The sequence below is a fragment of the Calidris pugnax genome, unplaced genomic scaffold, assembly GCF_001431845.1.
Source record: "Calidris pugnax isolate Ruff unplaced genomic scaffold, ASM143184v1 scaffold211, whole genome shotgun sequence".
NCBI lineage: Eukaryota > Metazoa > Chordata > Aves > Charadriiformes > Scolopacidae > Calidris > Calidris pugnax.
Window position 1 is genome coordinate 3909538 of NW_015091083.1, and position 24293 is coordinate 3933830.

General features: G+C 41.6%; 1 protein-coding gene across 1 annotated transcript in view; it reads right to left on the reverse strand.

Annotated features, from left to right (window-relative positions):
- CLMN (calmin (calponin-like, transmembrane)) overlaps positions 1-24293 on the reverse strand; it is an 85606-nt gene that overhangs the window by 19994 nt on the left and 41319 nt on the right. The window contains exons 2-8 of the mRNA XM_014957419.1: positions 11491-11552; positions 8878-8973; positions 7297-7380; positions 4444-4536; positions 2954-3144; positions 1086-1279; positions 1-83 (exon numbers count right to left, since the gene is read on the reverse strand). Coding sequence (XP_014812905.1) covers positions 1-83; positions 1086-1279; positions 2954-3144; positions 4444-4536; positions 7297-7380; positions 8878-8973; positions 11491-11552 — 803 coding nt within the window. The remainder of the gene's footprint in view (positions 84-1085; positions 1280-2953; positions 3145-4443; positions 4537-7296; positions 7381-8877; positions 8974-11490; positions 11553-24293) is intronic.

Sequence of the window (24293 nt, forward strand, 5' to 3'; positions counted from 1 at the left end):
CCCTTCCAGCTCCGGGAAGTGTTCCAGAAATTGCGCCACATACGTCACAATTGACTGTTCATCGGGTGATTCCACCATGATATCTATGGGGACAGATGCAAGGGGCTTAAGGACACATGGCTTTAAAATGCTCTTGCATTGGAACAGATTGTCAGCCAATTATCCGGCCTTGATGATGACAGAAATAACAGCTACAAGGACTTTTCTTTCTCTGACAGATCAGAGAGGGTAAAATCCTTCTCACTATTGTTGGTACTTGAAAGAGTTCTCAACATCTTATTCACATTAATTTTTTCTTATTTCCAAACACATCCCGAACCCTGATCAGTGTCCCTTTTCATCCACCTTCATACTGTCATTTACATTGTTATCAGTAGACAGTGATCTGGCTGAGTGGCTGCGCAGAGGTTTCTTTTTAGCAGGACAGCCCAGTCTTCAAACAGGTGACCCAGGAAAGCACAAATAACCAATTTGTGCTTTCAGTCATAAAATCAAGGCCTAATACCCATCTAGACCAAAACAAACTGCAAGAAGCATACATATACTTATATACACACATATATGCTTATGTTTATATATAAAAATATATCTGTGTATATATGCATTATAAAGGAAAAACCGGGAGATTCAAATACATTTGAATAGCTGTCTACCCATTTTCCTGGTATGACAGACTGACAGACTGGCAGACTTCATCCTGGAGTGACATTCAGTCTCTGCAGACTGTAGTAGGCATTACGAAGTGGTGCTAATGCATGGAGAGACCTCTCAGCGCAACAGGGTGGGGATTCATGCCTGCTAGTAATGGAAATATCACATAGCATCTAAACATTAACCAGGACCAGTGTACATAGCTAAAACTATGGTTAGATCCCTGCCCTTAAGGAGCTTAAAATTATGACTGGAAGCATACAACTACATGCCAGTGACCAATTCATTTGTATTTTTCTTATCGATCAGCCTAATGCACTGATCACATCAACAGCCTCCCTCACTGGGAGGTTTTTAATAGGTATCACAATGCAATATTCATTAATTCATTACAGTTAGAATGTCACCCAACAGAGCTGATGTAGGCATTTTACCTTCTGGTTCTAGGAGCCGAGGAACACCCAGCTTGTTTTGTGCTATGCTGAAAGCATCCTCCAGGTTTTCTCGAGCCGGTTTCTCCAGTGCTTGCTTCATGTCTACCAAAGTAGAGTCTATTGCTTTTATGACAGCTAAGAAAGCAAGGCCGCTCCTCCAACTGCTGGCAAAGTCCTGAACTGCGACACCGTACCTGAACAGAATGACATACAGTTTACATGGGTGGTCGTGTTACAAAATCCAAAGTAATGGCATCATCATTTTCAAAGACTCCTGAAAGTCAAAAGTAAGGTTGACGAGTTGCACTAGTCACATTTGAGATCTTTTTGGATTTCAAAAGGCACAGAATACATCCATAAAACACCAGGATTCACAAACTGGATTGGTGTCACTAACAGCTGACATCAACCTGCTTGTAGGAAGTAGTTATTAAAAACAAAGCCCTCAAGAACTCAGCAACCACATTTAACATTCACAAAACCAAATGTCTCTGTGATTGCTGTTTCTGTTACTCTCCAGCATTTTAATGCCATAGCTTGGGAAGACTGCCAACACTTAAGTACTTAAAAACATAAGCATAAATGATTCACATTCCTATGTACTTGGCCTTCTATAGCAGAAAATTGTGCTTTGCCAAATGCAAATGGTGTCAGTATATGTATAAACCGCAAGTGTGTAAGATGCCCAAAGTTTTGGAAGGAAAAACAACTGTCAAACTTGCAATGAAATACAGCCCCAGAATAGAAAATTCTGCACAGGTCATTGGATAATGGGATTATAATGACACTATTATGTTTTTAATGGTGCAGTTGCAAGAACAATTTTCTCCTCTTAGATATTCGCAAATTGTACTCTGACTGCTCTGAAAAGTCTGTGGCCTTTACTTCTCTGGTCCTCACTTTCCTTGACCCTCTCCCCATTAATGTTATTATCAGCATTATTTTTGCATTAAAACTGTGCTTCCTTTATGGGCTGCATTGGCAGCAGTGAACTACAGGTCTCAGTGGGACAAGTACATCTGCACAACAAGCACCAGGTTGCTCAAAGCCCCATCCAGCCTGGCCTTGAATGCTTCCAGGGATGGGGCATCCACAGCTTCCCTAGGCAACCTGTTCCAGTGTCTCACCGCCCTCAGAGTGAAAAATTTCTTCCTGAGATGTAATCTAAATCTACAGTCGTCCAGTTTGAAGCTGTTACCCCTTGTCCTATCACTACATGCCCTTGTAAAATGCCCCTCTCCAGCTGTCCTGTAGGCCTCCTTCAGATACTGGAAGGCTGCTAGAAGGTCTCTCCAGAGGCTTCTCTTCTCCAGGCTGAACAACCCCAGCTCACTCAGTCTGCCTTCATAGTAGAGGTACTCCAGCCCTCTCATCATCTTAGTTGTGAGGAAAGAGGGACTCTAATATGGGCCCTGTCCTTCAAGGCACTCTGCAGCACACTGAGAAGCTCCCTCAGAGCTGCTTCTTAATTCAAAAGGCTGCTGCTAAAGTCTTTCAATATATTTATCTTTTCAGTTCACCCCTTGTTTATGCCTACCCTTTAACGAGCGAAAGGTATCAAATAGACGGCATGGAAGCCAGGGGGTAGGGAGAGGAGGGAATGGTCCTGTTTTAAACAGCACCAAGCAGATTAGGGCAAGTTAACATTTAACACTTAAATCACAAAGCCAGCAACACACACAGCTTCAAGGTCAGACTGCTGCTGGAGATACCCAGCCGTAGTGACCTACCCTCCTGCAGAGACCTTGTACCTGCACAGAAGCCACAGCACATGGTAACACACACACGGGGCAGGAGAGAGAAAAGAGATTCAGCTTCAAAAGGGCAGGTGGCAAAACACATTTTCCCCCGAGGGTTTGTTAGCTTACTTTCTGGTTTTCCTCTGAACCCAGATTAAAAGGGCTCTGATGGCTTTCCGCTGGTCCTTCACTGTGATGGACATGCTTCTCTCCACGCAGGGAGTGCTGGGGTGGGACGTGTCCGACTCGGGACCGCTGGGCCCGGAGGACAGGCTGGAGGAGGAGGAGTTCCTGTTGAGGTTACCCGTCAGCTCCTTAATCTGTAATAAAAGGGTGAAACACCCAGCGCTCAGGTTTAACGCCGGCTGCATGGAAAACTCTAGTGCTTGTTTTCATGCAAACTTGAAAGATAACAGTGCCATAACTGAATTTTAAGAGGTAATTACAGACTTGTCCATTAGAGCTCTCAACTTGTATTGCACAGGTGTGACAGGCAGCAGCAGCCCAGCTGGCAACCCCAGGAAATGGAAAGGGCAAGGTACCAGTTCAGGCTGAACTGGGAAAATTCGTAGCAAACAGAAAGCAAAGAAATGCATCCTTGAAAGAAAAGTTAGTTTAACTGAAATTGTTCTTTCTTTTCCTGGGACTTGCTTGAGTGAAATATTTTTAGTCAAGAAATGGTGACCAGCAGCAGCACTCTTGTCCTGCTCAGCGTTGATATTTGAGTCCAGGTCATCCACTCTGCTGCTTTTGAGGTCCCCCATGTCCTCCCTCTGCTGTTGGGGTGACAGATTCTGGTCACACCATCTCTGCCTATGAGTCCATCTGGCCAAATCAGTGCTGTGCACACTGTGCAGCTCGAGGAGCCCAGCCGGGGAAAGGAATCCCAGTGCCACTTTGAGATTATTTTTTAAACCGCTAGCCAATTTAGAAATGAGCCTAAGAGAATGAAGGAGCCTCATAGTCTTACAAAAGCTGCAGAAACCCTCACTCCCTCTCTCTGTGTTCATAACAATTTGGTATTGTCTAGAAGGATATTTTCAAAATATGTGTAGATTAGGGAGCAGTTTTAATCTAAGACTGGGGCTAAAACAATTTTCAGGCTCAAACCAGTTTTATCAGTTCCAGGCCCTTCAAGATCTTTCATTTGGCCCTCTACATCAGTTGTGAATTCTTGCCATGTTCAGTAAGCCTCCGGAGATCAGTGATTCTACATGGAATTTCCCACCACACTGGACCAAATCCAGAGAAGGTTATTGAAAATAAACTGTGACCTGGAACCAAACCCGAGACATTGGTTCATATCCAGGGAATCTGGAGCAGAATGCTGAGAAGGCACAGGAGAGAAGGGAAAGTAGTAATCTGAAGCTCTAATTCTGGTCCAAGTCAAACAAGGGCTTAAATTATCTGCTATTTACACCAAAATAGGTCCAATGAAGTAAAATGAAAGCAGCTGCAGGTATAAAATCAGCGTATATTAGGAGGGAAAAGCTCAGGGTTAACATGCTTAATGATGTTCTTTAGGATTAAAAATCAATTTAAAAAATCAGTATTCAGCTGGAATAGATTGATACCATGAAGACTGATCTCTTATGATTAAAGTATTCAAGTTTTATTACCTGAAAAAACAAGATTATATTCCATATTAGTCCAAGTACCAGAGACGAATTTCCATCTGCTATTTCTGCTGCATCGATGCTAACAAGCTTTACCTGTAGAAGAGATCATAAATTCAGAGCTGAATTCAAAGAAGCAAGGTAAATGAAAAAATGCACTGAGACTACTGGATATGGCCAGAAGACTTCTGCCACTGACTGGTCAGACAAAAAGCAAGACTGAAACCATGTGTTAATGATAATTTGCCCTGATCACAACCACCCTGCTCATGGAACTCCTGTTCTCAAGCACAGAACAGACGTGATCCCAGTCTTGGGATCCTCAGGACCACAAACACATTTCCTGCATAGAAAAATGGAACAAGATGGTGCCCCCACCAGTGGATCCTATTCTTAACAAGTAGAGAGTCAATACTCATAGGAAAATCAAAGTCCTAGTAAATCTGCTTACTTCTGTTTTGCTATGCATCTCCTTTCTCCTCGCTTCTCTCACCTTACACAGCTTGTCACAGAGCTCTGATTAAATCACTTAGCAAGGGATAGAGTTGCTTAATCCAAGCAAACTCTAGACTTTCCCACACTGTGGTTTCTTCCACCTGATAACACCAGGATGTTATTCTCTTAGACGACACAGACTTGGTTTTGGCAAAGGTCAGGGAGGAGGGCGGAAGCAAGGAAGCTGTCGGGACTGCACATGACGCCCGGGCCGAGTTAAAGCCCAGCATACAGCCCATTTATCACTGAGAAATCCCGTACAGGATGAATCACTTAGCAGTACTTTACCCTGCTAAGGATTCCACAGAAGCGCACGCTGACGGGTTCCACCCATTGTGGTTTAATATCTAACCCTGAAGCTCTTGGCAGCCAAGGCATTTTGCCAACGCTTTCATCACCGCCCTTCACTAACCGGTTTGGTTACACTGGAGAAAAAGGAAAGCAAAATAACTTTTTATCTAGTGGTTTGCACAAGAGTTTTCAATCTTAGCAAGAAGACACCTCTAGCTGTCATATGTCAAGGCTCACATTTCTTGCTGGCTCCAAGGTACTGGGCACGGGAAAGCCTTTAAGACCTAGTACATTTGAATAACAGTTTCTCCAAAATGGGGAGCAAGTGGCATTTACCATTAGACTGCTCTCGGTGTCAGCTCTGTCCTCCTACTGCTGCTCATGTTTGTCACCCAGCCCAGTAGAGATACCTGGCTATAACAGATTGGCTGCTTCCCCTTAAGGAAACAAGAAATCCATAGAAAAGTAGGTGTTTTAGCACCACTAACTAAAAGGCCGCTTGTGTCCAAAACTCCTCCTGCCTGGCCTTGATCACTGAGGGTCTACTTTGTTCTCTACAGAGCTCCTGGCAACCAGATGTGCTTCAGCTGCAGCTCTGCAATGTGTTGGTATCAACAGAGAAAAAAAATAATAATCTCATCTGCTAGTACCTTAGCTGGATTTGGGTAGAAATCATCAACTGGGAAACTGCTAAGAAATTTTGAGTACTTGTAAAATACTTCTTAGCAGTTCTACAGCAGGACATGTAGACATACGCATTTAGGGCCAGAGCAGCCCCTACTGGTGGAATTTCCAAAAGGAGACTGGAACACCTGGAAGTTATTTGACAACTTCTTGACCTTTTTACATTGTCCCCTGGGGAAAAACCCAAAGGAGGTTAAACCTCCCACATCTACCAGGTCGTAAGAGATCCACGAAGACCTCATGACATGCTTGTTCCTGCAGTGGGGTTGCAGTGACTCTCCTGCATGACTAGCCCTGTTGCAGGATCTCTGCAGCAAGAGCTAAGCTCATTGTAGAGAAGGAGCAAAGTGACATCAGTTGCTGGTGTGGCATTCCATGAAGCAGGGTTTTGCCCTTACGCACACACTGGATCCCTCTTTGCCCATAAAGTTTAAACCCTATAGAGTATTTGCACCCTGGAGTCGAAAGGATCTTCAATTACATTTTCTTTCCAGATGATATATTGGAGAAGTTGAAGAACTTTATTTCAGATAACTAGATTTAAAAAGTCTTTCAGTACAGCAAGAATGCCGCAGTCTTTCATAGGAAATAGTCCAATATTTGTTTTTGCTTTCTGAAAGATCTAGCTGTACCAGGTATGTGAGTTGTTACATGGCTGGGACTTCTCTTGAGCCCATTACTTCTCAACATTTTTCAAGAGCAGAGAGTCTTCAAGAAACAGACCACATCTGTAGGGCTTTGGAATAAAGCTCTAATGGGAGAAATTAAAACAAAAACAAAAAAAAAAAAAAAAAAATGAATCATTTCAAGCTACAGGGTCTGATCTTGCTTGGTCACCAGTATAGGAAGTGATGTTGCAGTAGTGCCACATGGACTCTGAGGGAAGTTATATCCTTATAAGGTTTTGATTCCTGGAATTATGCATTTATGTCATGTTCCCAGATTTCATTTTCTCTTGCCTTTGACTCATGATCAGCTGCTGCAGCAGTTTACCAGATAAATACACGATTTGTAATACTGAAAGCATTTCTGATGAAAGAAAGTCACCTACATTCAGTGTAACTGAAGTAATGCCACTAAGACCCAGTTCATAAAGATTACTTGCATTTCTTTTTCTATTTTCTTTTAATATTGGGTTCCTGAGCCTTTAATCCTGTTGAACTTTTACGTTATGAAATGAACAAATAATCCTTGTTTTAGACTCTGTAGGTGTTCTCGTTGGGCATTTTTATGTGGCTTTTCAGCCTTGCTGCTAAGGTAAATCACAGTGCCTTTAAGCAGTACATTCCTCCTGTGCAGCACATCAAACGAGTTACAATTACAACAATTAGAAATTGCAATATACATCAAGAGAAGATATTAAGACCCGCCTTTGAAAATACTCACATTACTGTCCTCCAAGAACTTAAGTGCTTTGGCTATGTTGTTCAAACGAAAAATGCGATGGGTTGAAGATTTGTACTCGTGCATCTAGAAAAAATAAAAGCCATGCTGTTTTTAGAAATGGTGAAATTACTCACAGCTATCTACAGAGCTTAGAAGATCTACAAACACAGAGGGAAATTAAAGCTAAGGAAATCTACCTGTATAAGATTATTGCCATCTTTTCTGATCAGTATAGTGCTTCAACTGCATGATCTGTCTTTGCTGTAGCAGAACAGGGTTAGCAAACAGCATTCCCGCTCTCCAGATGTTATCACTCTCTTGGACCTGCCACGTTGATTATTTATGTAATCACTCCCCAGCCACGTTCAGTCTCAGGACCAAATTTGCTTGAAAATTCATCATAGTAGATTTTTTTCTCTTGAATTAAATTAAATGATCCTAATTAGGAAGTGTGGGCAGTTTTTGTAGCTGGCACAGGCAGGTGGGAGGCAGAAACCTTAACTTTGGCAGAGATGAAACATGTTTGTTGCATGCCCATCTCCCTGCGATCCCCCTTGGGCACACTGCTTTTATCAGGTGTGTGCAGGAACACCTAACTGCCAGCGCAGCGAGTTTGGCCAGCTGACCTTACCTCCTTCCTTGCCCTTCTCCTTGCCCTCCTAGGGGCAAAGCCTAGGGATGCCATTCCCCCCTCACCCTGGCTCTCAGTGCAGTCTGTCTGAATGCACACGAGAGACACTGCTGCTTCTGCTACAGCTCCCCAAAGCTGCAAGAGTATTAAAACCCAGGCAGGTCTGAATGTGTGACCAGAGTGGAGTGTGCTGCAGTATGCAGAGGGTTCAGTTGCTGCAGAGCATCACCAGGTGTTTGCAAGTACCTCTGCAGTGGTGGGACAGCTGCAGAACGGGTCTCTCACCCAAGCGTGACACCACACAGAAGACAGTACTTGCCAACAAGGTTGATATAGGAAGAAAACATTAAAGTTAACTGTAATTGGTCATTTGTATTTGCGCTGGGTGTTTCCATTTCTGGTATGTGGAACTTTACACAGCGCTTACAAAGAAAGGAGGAGAGAAAAACATTCTGATAAGTGAAGCTTTACCCTTCTGATATAGACCATATCACTAAGACTAATGAAACCTAATCCAGGATACCGGAACTAAACTCACAACTACACCAAGCATCAGCTGACCTCCTAAGTGTCATAATGATCTCAGGCAAAACAGAAACAGAATTTATGGATTAAAAAAATAATGCAGCAAATATATCTTTTCCTGGTAATATGACTTGGGTGATCTCCAAATGGAAAACATGAGCATTAATGTATTAAAGCCTTAAAAAAACTGAAGGGTAGGAACATTTACACTGATTGCACACCATTTACTCCTCATTGTTATATACTTTCTTGCAAACTAAGTTACAACTCAGGACACCAGTCTGTAACATAAGGAAATCACAATAAAGTTGCTGAGATTATTACTGTACCCAAGACATTTCCCCTTATTCCTTGGATGTCCATACACTGTTCCTCATAACAGACAGCTCCATACCTACAGAGGTTTCTCCCTCTTGTATACATACCAGCTTTTGTCCTGACAGGACTTCCAGTAGTGCCATCAAGATTTTGCCATCTTGTATATCAATAAACAAGTCTTTCACTTTCAGCGGTGGCTTGCACTGTGAAGAAGAGAAACCAGGGAACTTTTAAAGCAGTACTGCTTGGTAAGCCACCATGATTTCAGAAAGTAAGAAGTAGAATTTTACAAGACAGTGATACTAGAAATAAATCTTAGCTGACTATTCTTCACATCAGTGGCAATTCTGTCCTAGGAATGTAGGAGCTAAAACTGCTCGTGTAACTGAGATCAGACAAGGATTTATTCCAGATTTCCCATAACAGAATCTCACCCTAAATAGTCTGCCTAGGAGGTGACCACCCAAGGGTCGGGTGCTGATCCCTCAGACTAAGAGGAGTCCAGCAGAAGTGAATTCCCCTTTATGCCCAAAATAAGCCCAAGGTCCAGATTGGCCACAATGTCCTGTGTCCTCTGTAAGGTTTCTGGTGGTGCCATTCTGTTTCCCAGTATTTTTTAAGCACTTTAAAAAGCAATTTCTTGTATCGTGTATCTCTCTTCTGAGCAAACTCCTCCAAAGGGAACCATCTCTTCACTTCACTGAAGTGTCTGATGATGTGTGCACTGTGAGGCACACAGCCAAGTCAGCTCAGCCCTTAGGGGAAGTCTCAGCTGCAGCAATTATGCTCTGTTCAGGTGTCACTCACTCTCTTGTCCCTAAAGAGCCAAGTCTTTTTATCTTTGGTTGGGCAATGCCCTACTGTTCAATTAAGCAGCTTCTGGCAAACTGTGACTGTACATTTTTGCTACTAGTCTTTAATTTAGCCAAAAGTACTAAACATTCATTTCAAAATTAAATAACCTATCTGAAAGCATCAAACCCAAGCCTTTTTTTTTATTCTTTCACTACTTAAAACAAGAACCACCAGCACTCAGAAGATGCAGACTACTCCCAACTATCCCATGACCAGCAAGAGCCAGCTCTTCTCAAAAGATGACCCAAATTGGATCATTTGCTCCAAAAGAGGACACTCTGCACAATAAGCTTCCTGAAGAAGTACAAGACTTCACTGCTGCCCTTAAAAGAAAGAAGCCACTTTGCATGAAGTGCTTCTTTGAGGTTAAAGACAGAAGCCACCTTCCTCAGTGGGTGTCCTGAGGGAATCACCTGTAATTAAAGAGAGCTTTAGCAAAGCTCTCAGTATTTACATGGATATGTTTATTATGCCATTTCCAGGAAAAACAGTAATATAGCAGCAGACTTTTGCCCTCTCTTCAGAAAAGCATTTTTTTTGTTGAATTAGAGAGGAAAAAAAATTTGTACGCACTCCAGAGAAAACACTTCACCTGCCCACAAATTTCTAAGACTTCATATGCTTGGCACAGCAGAATTAACAGCACCCTACAGCCTTTTTCATGATCTAATTCCTTCTATAAATCAAAGACCTTCTCCACAGTCACATATTTGACAACCCTTTTTGACAACTTCCAAAATTGCAGTTAGTTTAAAGCCCTAGAGCCTGATTCACAAAGGAATCATGTAACACTGTCTTGGTTCCGAGAGACCTTTGGGAGCAATTGCTAGTCAAAACATTTCTAACTAGCCTTATTCTGATTTTCCAGTGAGGTTTAAGAGGATCCCTTTATTCCTTCAGCAACACTCACTGTAGAGTAGTGGAGTTAAGCAACTATATATGTGATGTCTTTCTTCTAAAACTCCTTTGCTTTACTATGTATGAAATGCAATTGCTTCCAAGAACTACAGGAGCTAGACTGAGAGTCCGCTTGAAGCCCAAACTTAGTCCCAATCTCTACTTTATGAAGTTTAGCTACAGATACACTGTGAAGCTCAAACTCCAGTCTGAGTTAGGACTTTGTCTAGATCAGGAAGCTGGTCAAATTCCTTGATCATTCGCTAAGCATTGCTGTAGTCTCAGCGACAGTAGAATTTTTTTTTTCTCTTTTCATCCTCAACAGCAGAAAAATAGTTCTCTGGATGGCAGACTACTCAGGAGAGTCATTACTTATCTGCTATCAATAAGAACCATAAGTTAGGTTTAATATAATAATCACACATATTATGGCGTGATTAAGAAACAATTACATCTTAAAAATATGAAGTGATGTCCAAAAATTGGTTTTCTAGTGTAAGTGGATATGTAAAGATCTCATTATACAGCCCTCCTCTCCAAACACGACTGACAAGGTTCCCATCTGCAGATCTGGGATGAAGCCAGGTTCTGAAGAACATTTGTCTTTGGCCATGATGCCTTAGATGTTCGAACTTCCGGTCCAGAGAAGAACACAGTCATCATCACCTTAGAGCAGCCTCAACCATATCTGATTTTATGTGAGTACATTCTATGGGAAAATTCTAGCTTCATGGTAACAGTCAGTAGCATTAAAGACATAAATGCACCTGAGATGAACTAAAGCTACCCAAGCATTTTCATTTACCCTGAAATATACTTTCAGCTTCCCCTCGTTCTCTTCCAAACATCCCCATATGCATAGAAGTCAACTTTATTTCCGAATTTTAACTACTTTAAAGGGAATTAACTGCAATCTGTCTACAGCTGTGTCCTTGTATCTCAGTATCGAGACTGTTTGTCAGTCTTACCTTTCCCAAATGCAGGTTTATCCATCTGGTAAAGGTCCTCTTCTGTACATTTTCCCGTTCCACTAGAAATATCAGAAATAAAAAACAGGACTTAAGTTTCCAGACAAGGGAAAGCTGGTAGGAAATTTCAAAAACTGATGCACAAAAAAGTCAGAATTCATGAGAGGTCTGTGAATAAAACAAATATATTCCAAACTGGGAGATACAAAGTTGAGTCTTTGCCCAGACACAAGCTCTACACTTGTAGATGCATTCTACAGGACATAGGAAGAAGTCTCTCTTAGTTTTGCAATCTTCAATGTATTTATGTGTTGTGCACAGCTCACCAGTGATGTCAGCCTCTGAGCAGGCAGCTTGACCCTTCTATGTCAATTTATAGGATCATTGTTCCAAGACACTCATGCAAATTGGTCTGGCGTGGATTCCAATGTACTTACTCGCGTGCACAAGGAAGCAGGACCGCATTAGCCAGCACGACAATTGTGTCTTCATTCTTATGAATAAAAAAGCCTCATCTAATCTCATCTTCCCAATCTCCTAACTAGCGCATTTGAAATCAAAATTCCAAGTCCCTACATTGAAGAGTCATGTTATTTATATTGCAATAAGACGAGGAGTGTTCCTTGCCAGAAGTGCTGTATGCTAGGTGCTGTACAAACAGCTCTTGGGCCAGCTGAAGAGTTTTTAATCACATCTGCCATTTCCTGAATCCATTTCCATAGTGAACTACAGCAAAAGTGTAAGGGGAATCACATTACTGACCAACTTTCATTTACCTTCTAATATAAAAAAGTAAACCATATATTTAATATAAATGAAGTAGACTGACAAAGTAATGTTTCATTTTAGGGACAATTATTCTCAAGTGGATCTCAAATTTCACTTGAATTAAGGAAATCTGGCAATTTATGAACAAAAAACATTAAAAGTAGTTATACGCTGTATTTCAATTTGCTCATAGAGCATATCAAATATATTTTAAAACCATTTTGTGTTTCTTCAGCCCTACAAAAATAGCTAACCTATCTTCTGGGAAATCACGTTCTGTAAAAGTCTGGTTTGTTTTTATTGGTCAGAGTAATTATAGGCTAAGTAGTAGCTTCCGTAAATCAAATTTTAATATTGTTCTTTTTGATCATTTTAACTGAAGGGTCAGCAGCCTCTAATCATATGTATAATTGTTTTCCTTATTTTGATGTATTGGAATAGAGCTTTCAGCATGAATTACATGTCACTGACGTCCATTCAGGCCTTTTAAGTCCTCTTATTCCTGTAAAACCAGATTTTATGTAAGATTGGTTAAAAAAAGTCATTACCCCTTAAGTGCTTTAGAAAACATGGAAAATGCCAAACTAATTATTGCTGTTGGCTTTTCTTTTAAAACATCTTATAAGAATGTGCACAGATTTGAAACAGCTCTCTACATATGAAACTGTAAATTATATTAGGGTTCCAGAATATCTGTAAAAAACCCACATCATTTACCACCTACAAATCTCAAAGTACAATAAACTAAGAGATGTGTCACATCTTTCTTGGGCTTTCCTTCCTTCAGCACCTCGACCCCAGAACTTCTTGCCAGGCACTCACACATCCAGGGCTGAGCAGCAGAAGTGCTATGTGTCACCTAGGGTGTAACTTCCACCATCCATGTGTTAAAATTAACTCTTGAGGGTGGGTGGAGGTTAATGTTAAGCCAGATCTGTTCCCAGAGACACTTTTTTTCTGTTAAAATACATGTGTTAGTGCAAAGGGGAAGGCAAAATGGGTGCAGGAGCTAGAAGCAGGCAACAGGGCCATCTCTTCCTCAAGCTCAGGAATGCTCGGATGGACAGCACCAGGTTCTGGGAGCTGGACATACAGACTTCCAATGTTGGCTAAAATCAAAGAAGAAACACAGAAGGGTACACAGAAGCATAATGAATATTTTCTGATTTCATCAGAGGCTTAGATTTTTGGTTTTGGGACCTTTTTTTCACCAATCACTTTGGCAACCTTCATTTTCAGGGTAAATAAGGATGCAAAAGTGAGCTGTGTTTATTTACAGATCGTCCATAAAACTGAGCACACATTGGCTCCTAATTTTGCTGCAGAAATTCTGCCATCAATGCAAATTAGAGTTGCACATATGCCTGAAAGGATGGGTGAGCCAAGCTGGTATGACTGCTTCAGGAAGCTCACACACCAAGGGAAAAAAAAAAGGCACATTCAGGAAAGCACTTGCATATATACACAGGTTTCTGACACTAATCAGTGAATGTTTCTACAGCAAACAGCCTCTTTCCAATAAAAATGATGACCCCAGAATGGACACTATTCGATTCTGTAATAGTCTAAAGCAATAGCGACTGGGCAGGGAAGAGGAAAGGGGAGGAAATGTGTTTATAAAGTCCCTAAGGCAGACAAACCCCTAATGCAGTCCATATGCTCGACGGTAGAGTTAATGGGAAAAGTTCAGTGCAGGTATTTACTGATGTGTGCCTTTAACTGTTATTCTTCTCGTTGTGGACCTCCCAGTTTCGGTACAGCCCCTCTTCTCCACAGCCTTTTCATTTGAGATCATTGCAGAGACTCTATAAACTTTATACAGTTTCTATAAATTAAATGGAATCTTTTTTTCTCCTTCGCACCTACTATTGTATAATAGTGAAGAAAATTGTTCAAGTCTAAAGTTTCTATGCTTATGCATATAGTTTACTGAAACTGCGCTGGGTTTACTGGGCAGCTAGAGAGCAATAACACCATTATAAAATTATAATTACACACACCATATGGCTGGCCTGCACACAAATCCTATGCTGGAAAAGAAGGATGCCTGCTGTGAGGATTGGATTCAAAGATGTAATGCTGGAAGGTAGTAAAACGTTTGGAATTGCCATTTTGGTTCAGCTCAGCCCAGACCTTGGCATAAGAGAAAAATTATAAAGAGAAATCTTGACCACCACACAGAAGCTGGGCCTTCCATACTCTTCCAATAAGCCCGGCTGCAATATGCTTTCATAGTAGGGTCTAAGATGCAGCAGAGGCACAGTATTTATATCAAAGTACATGGGTAAGGTACTCACAGGCATTAGCTGCAATAATTTAGAGGCGAAGAAACTCTACAGAAGGAAAACGTGCACTGGTAGGATGATGAGCCTATTGTATAACCCGCACAGTTCTCTGCCCATAGCTGTGTCCCAGAGGACAGCAGAATTTGGCTTAGCCACTGTCTGCACCCTAGTCAGTTTGCAAATAAATATTCACGAGGATATACATTCTGGTTTGTCAAATCTTATGGCAAAAGCAACTAAGTTATCACAGAAAACTAAGCTAGTTAAAAAACCACTTGGGCAAATTCAAGGTTAAGCTGTTAATGGAGAAGAGGGTTCAGCTACTTCCCTTTGTGGCACTATTTCCTTCTCCATCAGCCTACAAATTCCTCAGGCATTTACTGCTAATGCCACTTCTTTCTCCTTCAGATCTCCTCAAAGGTCACAACTGTTGCAATACCTACAAGAAGCCAATCCCTTAACAGCCTCTGGGTTCAACAGCAAATTGGAGATAGCAAATATTGATTTGCTCTCAAATACTATTTATTCTGTTGTTGTAGAACCAGTTATGAATAATCCTCTGAGGCACACCACCACGGGGCTGGGCACATGAAGGAACTATGAAACGTGGAAGCTGATTTGAATGGAACACTCATCAGTGTGTAATTACGTAGCTTCAAAAAACTGCTTGATTTGCATGTATGGATATTACTCCCAAAGCAAAGCAGAAGGTCACTTAAATTTGTTTCCAGAGCTATTACTATTTCATCCAGGATATCATCATCAGATGACGTTAAAACCTTCACAACAGGCCAAGCTGGCTTTTAGATCCACTTGCAACTTACCTTCAAGACATCTTGCTAACTGCTAGTTTTATAACACACACAAAAGCCAGCTTCCTTCTTTCTACCGCAAGTTACAACCTCTATAGATACAAGATATACCTGTTATTAACATGAAGCAAGTGTTCAAGACAGAAACGCTGGTGTTGGCCACCTAACTGTGAAAGAGGATGCTTTGACTGCCCTTGGCTTCAGAGGCAATAATTTGCCAGGAGAATCCTCCCATATCCACGTCATCAGAACCAGTTCATAACTTGTTTGGCTCTGGCAGGTGCTCAGGTGCCTCTAAAGTCTTAGATCAGGAGAAAATGGTACTTCTTATTACACAACAAAAATATATGGGCATAAATATATGATGTTTAAGTACTACAGCCTAACTTCAAAATTATAAACATGTGGTGCAGACATCCTAGGTCTTGGGAAATGCAAATTCCTCTCCTTCTGCCTTCCTCACCCCAAAACCTGTGTTCATACAGCCAAGCAATCAATCAGTCTCTAATGAACACACACTGAACCATCTACTTTTGAACTGCCCAAACTCCAGGCCAATAAGTAAAATGAGAACTGGATTTAAACTGGGCTTCACGGTGATCCTACTCGGTGACTCACCCTAGGTATTTCTGATTACGGGTCATCATTCTGTGATTCTATGATCATACTATCAAATCTGAAAACTGTTTTCTCTGCAAACTTAATCACAGAATCATAGAATGGTTAGAGCTGGAAGGGACCTTAAAGATCATCCAGTTCCAACCCCCCTGCCATGGGCAGGGACACCTCCCACTAGACCAGGCTGCTCAAAGCTTCATCCAGCCTGGTCTTGAACACCTCCAGGGATGGGGCATCCACAACTTCCCTGGGCAACCTGTTCCAGTGCCTCTCCACCCTCATGGTGAAGAATTTCTACCTGACATCTTAGAAAATGTATTTTACCTAAAATTGCTTATTTGCTGCCACAACATCCCAAGCTTGTGCTACTATGTCTCAAGCACTGACAAGTGCTTTTCCAGACATGAAAGCCTGTGTTGTTCTTACCGATAATGACAAGGCTGCCAGCAATACCATTAGCTAAAGAGAACTTCTTAGGTTTTTTTGTTTTAATTAGATGGCTGTATCTTTGTATACACCCAGACAAATGGCACTGAGTACCCAGGCTGAATTTTGGTGTCAAACCAGCAAAAAGAAGATGATGTCTGGCTAAGATCTGCCTCAATAAGCTTCTGCATACAGTGCAGCTGGGACACATGAATCCCGTTCTGCCTTTTTGTGCCTATATAGATCCACGTAATTGCAAATGCCATACGGGCAAATAAAGGCCATGCCATTAGTTACAACAAGTGGCCAGACACGAGATACAGGATGTTCACAGCAGTAAGGAAGCACAAATCCTTGTCCAGGAGATCTTTTACTGTTCAAACACAACATGTGGGACAAAGTTCAGATGCAAAGACAAAAGACCAGGCAACATATCTGACATGGGAGGGGTGATTAGAGGTCAGCTGTAACAACAACAAAAAAAGAGGGGGTGAGAAAGGGAAACTTGGTGGAGTGTAGCAACTGACAGCAAAATAAATGGAGAGTTTAAGATGAAACGTGTAAAGTAGGGCAGGGAAAAGGGCAATTAAATTTTCTTCTTTTGCTTCATCTCGGCGCAGACTTACATTAAACACATCGAGCTATGAACCCTCAGAGACTTAATCTCTATTACATATTTTTACAGGAGGCTGAAAAGTAGCTCACAGTGTGAGACAACATGTAGGAAAACACATTTGTCTCAAGTCTATATGGTGCAGTCCAGCTCCACTGCTCAGTGAGCGCTCAGTACTTACAAGAAAATCTCCATATTTGTAGGAGTGTGAATTTTAATGGCATAATCAAAGTATAAGGACTAATTTTATCCAAATTGCCCACAAAATTCATTTTATAAGCTTCTGAATTCCTGGGAATTGTATATTTTCCTTGTGATCAAGAAACCCCCAAACAGCTTAGAAGATTAATATAAATTTTCTTTTTGATCTATACTGGGATTGAAAGCTTTGTTGTGTACCATACACTAATTTGATGTAATTTGGAGCACATGAAATATTAAATCTTAAAAAACTCTGGTTTTCTAAAGGAAACATTAACTACACTATATAACATGAGACTGCTCTCAAGTTACCTCCTATGAAAAAGGGCCTCTAAGCCTTCCAGATGAAGTTGTTAAGTTAATTGTTTGTTGAAACTGACCCATTTATTAAATTTCTACGGCAGGTGTTGAAAGCTTGAGGCTTTTACATTCCATCAAAGTTGTGGAGTCTGAGTCTTACTGGTTCAAAATTCTTTAAAACTCAGGCTGGTGCTGCAGAACAAAAACATCGCAGGATCACAGGCATTGCATTTTCATTAGCTGCAGCTAAACAGGTTTCTTTTGGAGTTCACTGGCTGGTAGTAGAAAAATATTTGCTGCTGCAACTGGCATATTAGGATTAAATGCACCAGACAAATATTGCAGGATGAATATGAGATTTCTAAAAACTCTTAGTTCTTCAATCCTCACAACGTCGGAGACAGATGTTCCTCTTACTAAAGCATTAGGAAGATGAATTTTCTACTGGGCTCTGGAAGAAAAATCCTACATAAAATATTACTGTTAGAGCTGATCAAAATAGCTTCCAATGAAAGGGATTTATTTTTCCCCCTTGAAAAGTAATTTGGTAGTGGCAGATGGTAAAGATTCCCCTTCCTGTACCCTTCAATCACAAAGCAAACATCTTTGTTCTCATGACTTTTTATACACATGGAAAATGTTATTGAACAGATTAACTAAATTACTCATTTACATACCAGGAAAGTTATTGCAAAACAAAATTTGGCAATTTTAAAAAAGAGAGATACAATTCTGTTTTGAACACTTTGAGTGAAGCAAACATCAGTATTTACTGGGAATGTTAGTGGACCCAACAAAGTAGTAATTAGGTTAAATTCAATGGCTTTGGAAGTGATTTAAGCGTTGATCCAGTAAGGGGTTTTCAGACTGTGCACACCACCTCTCGTGGTATTACATGCTGTACAAGGAGCATAATTCCTCCTTCTGTACATGAAAATCAACAGGGTTTCCTATTACCAGCAGTGGCCATTAGGAGCAATGCACATCTACAACATCTCAACTCAAGAGCTGCTCTGGGGTTCACTGTGTTCCAATGCTTTTTGCTGCACTAGTATCAGTTTCTACAAATGGTTCATCTCCTGAGACTGCGGATATTTCTTGGGGGTATTTAGGTCCCTAGCTCCACAGTGGGCAAACTTTCAACCCTTGCCATTGACAGAGTGCTGAACTCTGCTTCAAAGGGCAATGCTTAACTTCAATTTCAACCTCTTCTTGCACCTTTTCTACCTACTTGAGTATATCAGGGCTGGTTCTCTTCACTTGCTCAAAAATAAAATCAGGAGCACCCTCCTGAAAATAACAAAATTGTAGTCACTGCCTTCAGCCAGGTACCAGTTAGGCCTGTCTTCTTGTTAGTTAGAGGAATAGCTCTTGAGTCAACTTCACACCAACATGTTTTTACCAGCACTACCTTCCCTCGCACTGACACGGAGGGACTGTGGGGACAGTACACTGACATGACTGCCCTGTACCTAAAACAGTATCCGCACCAACATCTATATATCACATCACTCCTAACTGAAGACCTCAGTGCTCATCCTGTAGCATCTAAGAAGAAAAGAACAACAGCTTCCAGAAGCCATCAGTCAAGTAAGGGCTAGTCACAGAGTCCAGTCTATTTCATCTCCAGTGCTCTGCATTTACCCTTGTATTTGTTGTGGCAAACCTAGAAAGCCTAGACTCTGAAACATTCCCCATTGTTTATGTTTTTTGCTTCCAAAAAAAAAATCCTCTTGGCTGGTTAATTTTGTTGAGGCATCAAAAGCTGAAATGCAACAAGATATTCTGCTTTACATCAGTTCTGACAACAGTGCCAAAGCCTGACTAAATTGAGATAAGCAAAGAAGCCCAAGAAAACCCACACTATGTGTCAGGGTTATTTCTTGACATTCACAGTCAAATGAGAACTAGCGTGTACCCAGATTCTCACTGCTTCCTATATTCATCAGTTAATGTTAATAGGTTGGTGGTTAACTAACTGTACTTGAATGCATTTGAAAACATTGTAACTGAATTTGTGAGTAGAAGGAAGAAAATGCAGGTGCAGGCAATGGGCAACACATCCACTTCCAGCACAAGACCTGGGCAGCTTCCTGAGCTCCATTGCAGGAGTCAGTCTTTAACATAAAATTTGAACTCTCGCAATTGATAATAAGGACCTTTCAAAGAACTACAGGATGGTACAGAAGGGCTGCGGAGACAACTGCCAGAGACATGTAATTTTCTTTGGAATTTGCCTTTACCTGTAGGATTCATTTTCTAAAATCAGGTAAGGAAAGCCAACCACTAACTTGGTATGATACAGAACTACCTTGCAGAAGCCATGAAATCACAAAGAATTGCCTGTTGGGGTGCCTGTGGCTTCTGGATTTCTTTTCTCTGCTTCCCCCATTGTCCCCAAACAACTCAGGGACATCACCCAGCCACTATGTAACCCAAACCAATAAATGCTTATGAAGCTTTCCGAACAGGACACCACAGAGGTGTCAGAAGAAAAACTTAATTATACATGTGCAGATCTGCAAAACCAGTATTAAAGGACAGAGAGAGTAACCCACTGCATGGACAGCCAAAACCTACTGGTGTGCTCAAGAAAGGAAGGGGCCTCATATGGGTCTCTCTAGTGAAAAATATACAAATCACACCGCATTCTGCCTCTCTCCCATTTATCCACCCCTTTAATGTCTCTTATCAAAGCCACTAAGCAGCACAGAAGAAATAGAGTGAGGAGCATAGTAGTCAGATGAATATTAGAAACATGCAGAAATAGATGCAACTCCAAGAGCAAAAGATTGAAGGGATTTAGAGAGATTAATATTAACTAGCACAAAATCCTGTGGCTTTGGAGGAATAAGCAGATGCTTTGTCTATTGTGGGCCAGACATGTGATCTGAAGCAGAGGGTACGAAACCATTCTTGGAGGTATGGAAATAAAACCAAAAACACAAGGCAAGAGATGGGAGCTATGCTGTAAGCTGCGTAAGTATGCTATGCTGCTGCGTCACAGAGAAAGGCACCTGCCATTTAAAAATGGATGAAGGCAGAGTGTCGGCTGACCACATTAGATAAAAATAGCTAAAAAGCTGAACTATAGTAGAGGTCTTTTTAAAATGCATTATAAAATGCAAGAGCCTAGCAGGGACCAGTGGATACTCCTGAGGAGTTGCCATGTGTCTCAAATGACCTTCTAGGAGGTATGCTTCCAGAGTGACACCTGCTTTTCTGAGAAAAGGGTAGCTGCCACAGAATTATGGGCAGGTCAAGGATGGCAAACCTCTGAGTGGTCAGCTAAGTCAATCATGTAGCCTCCTCCACGAGTCTCTGACCCTAACTCTGCCTTCTCTAACCCTAGCATAGGCTTCATGGGCAGCACTGCAGAAAGCCCGGTCCCCTCTGCACGCTGGTGAGCACTGCTTTAGGTAGAACAGGGCACCACGAGTTGGAAGTTGTGGGCATTGTTCTGGATGATGCTATCCAGCTGCCAAAAATTAGCAGAGAAATTATTTTCCTGAAGTCTGCAGCAGTCTTTCTTTTGCTCCCACAGGCTTTGAAACCAGGCTATAATTTGTGAGGATCATTCAGAAATAGCATTGGCACAGCTCACCAATTAATCAAAACTAGAATGTGTCAGACAAAATCTTGGACTGGGCTTGGATTGAGGCCTGCTGTGACACTCAGGATCCCAGTTCTTCCTAAGAGTCTCCCAGAATGTGGCAATGCACCCCTCAAGTGACTGACTGAAGCTCTTGATAGAGCTCCACATTTTTAGCTGTATGCCTGAAGGCAGCTTTCAGCAAATCTGAATGAAACCCCAAGGAAAAGAAAGATATACACAGGCTCTCTTGTTGTGAGGATCTAATACTAAAATACTACCATTTTACGGCATTAAAACAATGCCATCAAAAGACCAGAGCCCAATGAGCTGGAGATACTGCATGCGTCCTCAACACTGACACTGCCCTCCCTCTCTCATTAAGTAGTTCAACTGTAACCTCCAGGACAACAACAACCTTTCTATTTCTCATATTTTGGAAAGGAGTTGCAAAAAATAAAGTGAGAACATAGCAGGAACCATTAAAACTCACTCTTTCTCCTTCATGGCCCATGTAGAGCATCCACCAGGAAGAAAAAGCAAACATGAAAGAACCTGGACTTAAGTGCCAAGCAAATATTTGTATTGTTTATGGAAATTTCTAGAAACAATATTTAGCAGAGGCATTTGGTACAGTATTATTCATAACAAGACAACCTTCTTTCAAGCAAAAACCTGTCACTACATAGCTAGACTCTGCACAGTACCTTCAACGCAATGAGCTCTGTGATCCTCCTTATCAGACTTTCACTTCCTTGGGGACAAGACATAGCAGTGTCTCCCAATGCAAAGGAGAACACAGGAGCACCAAGAACTTCAGGGACTAATTATCATGCAAGCAACAAGCCCTTCCTCTAATGCACTCAATGGTGCTCATATGGCATCACATCTTTCCAAAAGGCAAGTTTAAAAAAAAAATAAAAAAGCTCATGGAAAGAATATGCATTTTGTTGCTCTGAACTGTGTTCAGCATGCGTAACAATCCCTCCTGAGATGGATTTAAGAGATATACTTCAAAATGGGACATAAGCCATTTTATTTGCTGTGTTAGCTTGTACTCAGAAGAATGGTAATCAGACATTCCAGAGAAAGGTGGACCTTCAAATATATGTCATAGTCCATAGCACAAGTGGAATAAAGGCACTTGGGAGAGGAAGCTTCTGTCAGAGCGTCTGGTTTTTACAGCCCTTTGAATCAGTTCTCTACTTTCACTTTTCTTTGAATGCCAATTAAAATGATTTTTGCCCACCTTCCTGGTGCTCTTGGCCACTCCTCAAGACTATCAGAGAGACGAAGAAAAGGAACTGTTCAGTCACTGCAGCCTGCTTGGTGGCACATCAAAGTTGCACCACGCAGAAGCATAGTTTCATGTACCCTTTAACCCAGTACAGCTCCACACTGGCACTATGAGGCTCAGCAAACACTTTGGCCGGCACAAAGGAGGGTGTCAAACAGTGTTTTGGCAGCAGAGCTGGCCTCCTGTGTACATCAACCCTTGGCCTGAGAGCACTCATACCTCCAGACACTATCAGATGAGCTCACTCTCCCCGCCCCACGTTGCTTTAGCACTGCCTTGCCTCTCTTGCCTCAAGCCCAAGCCACAGGATTCTCGTTAATGTGTGTTCCTCACATTTTTTATCCATTTGCCACATCAAACCATGAACGTTGTGCAATGGGAACAACGCAGAGCATGAGGACCGACAACATTCCTACTTCTGTAGGAGTCGGAAGAGCTCTAATCAGTCAGCTCCTGTTCTGCCTCTTTTTGTCCCTGTCGCAGGCACACCTGCCAGTTTCACCACAGAGCACTGCTGGTATGTGCTGGATATGGTTAATAGATGATACAATAGATGATGCAGGTACTTACAGAGCTGGAATGTGCATGCTCTCCAACAGAAAAATCACTGTTCAGCCTCCATTTTAATTCATCTGTAGGATGTGAGATGAGTGGATGAGCAATGGAAGAGGACAGCAAGGACACTGCTGTGTTTAAGACTAAACACTCCAGTTCCTTATGGCAACTCAGCTGGACAATCCAGTAAAACAGAAGACATCAGAAGCACCAGGAAGGCTGTCCTGCACGCAACCTCTGATATCTGCAACACCTTCTTATCAACAACATTGAGACCAGCCCAGCTAGTACAACCACGGACACTGAATTTTTGGTGACAGAGGATGAGGAGACGCTCTCTTCACTAAAGCCATGTCTATGCTTAGACCTAGAGACTTTAAGCTGAGAAGCTTTTGCAGATGGTCAAGGTCCTGCTCAGCAATCAGTGCTGTGCCTTGCTCCCACCATTCAGCAACTGCTTCGTTTTGAGAGTCTGATTTTAAGGTAAGAAGTTTAACTCTTGCAAACAGTTTCTACTCTTTACAGCTGTATGAAATGAATTAAGGCAAACCAAACATTTCAGGAATATGAGACCTGACTCATGGGTTTCAAGAGCTGTATATCCCCAGTGTCTGTCATTTTGGGGTCATGGAAAGACATTATTAAGTATTCCAAGGACTCTGGCAGGCTTGAAGTGTGCATGGCAATGAGCTTCATCAAAGCACTCACAGCACACAGGGTACGAGCAAAGTCAGACCAGAGAATTGGGTAAGCATGACTAAAACATGATCGTACAGTCAGTTCCCCTCAGGATTAGAAACACAATGAAATCTTCATAGGGAAAAAAAAACACAACAACAAACCAACACCAGGAACGCAACTACCTGATTGCAGCCTTTGGCATGGCAACAGGGAAACAGTAAATCTTTAAGCAAAAGACGCTACTTGAAACTGAGGTATCATTAAAAAAAATTAAAAGAACTCTCAATGCCAAACAGCATTTAGACTCGGCTGCAACGTATTGCTGGAAAGGTGATGGATACCAGAATATGACCTCTATTAAAAATATTAACTAGAAGATAGAGAGGAGGAGGCTCAAAGTCTTAAATGACTGAAGGAAGCCCTTTCAGACCTTGGGCAAATTTCCATGATCTCTGTGCTTCTCATTTTTAACAGTGGAATCATTCATGCTTCGAAAGGATCTTGAAATTAAACCCACAAACACTGACTGCAAAGGCAGTCAGATACTTCAGTGACAACTACACTGACAGGCCCTAAGGTTCAGAAAAAAAAACAATTATAAGATGTCTTTTGTGATGCATCTGTCTAACAATATCACAACTGCTGATCGATAACA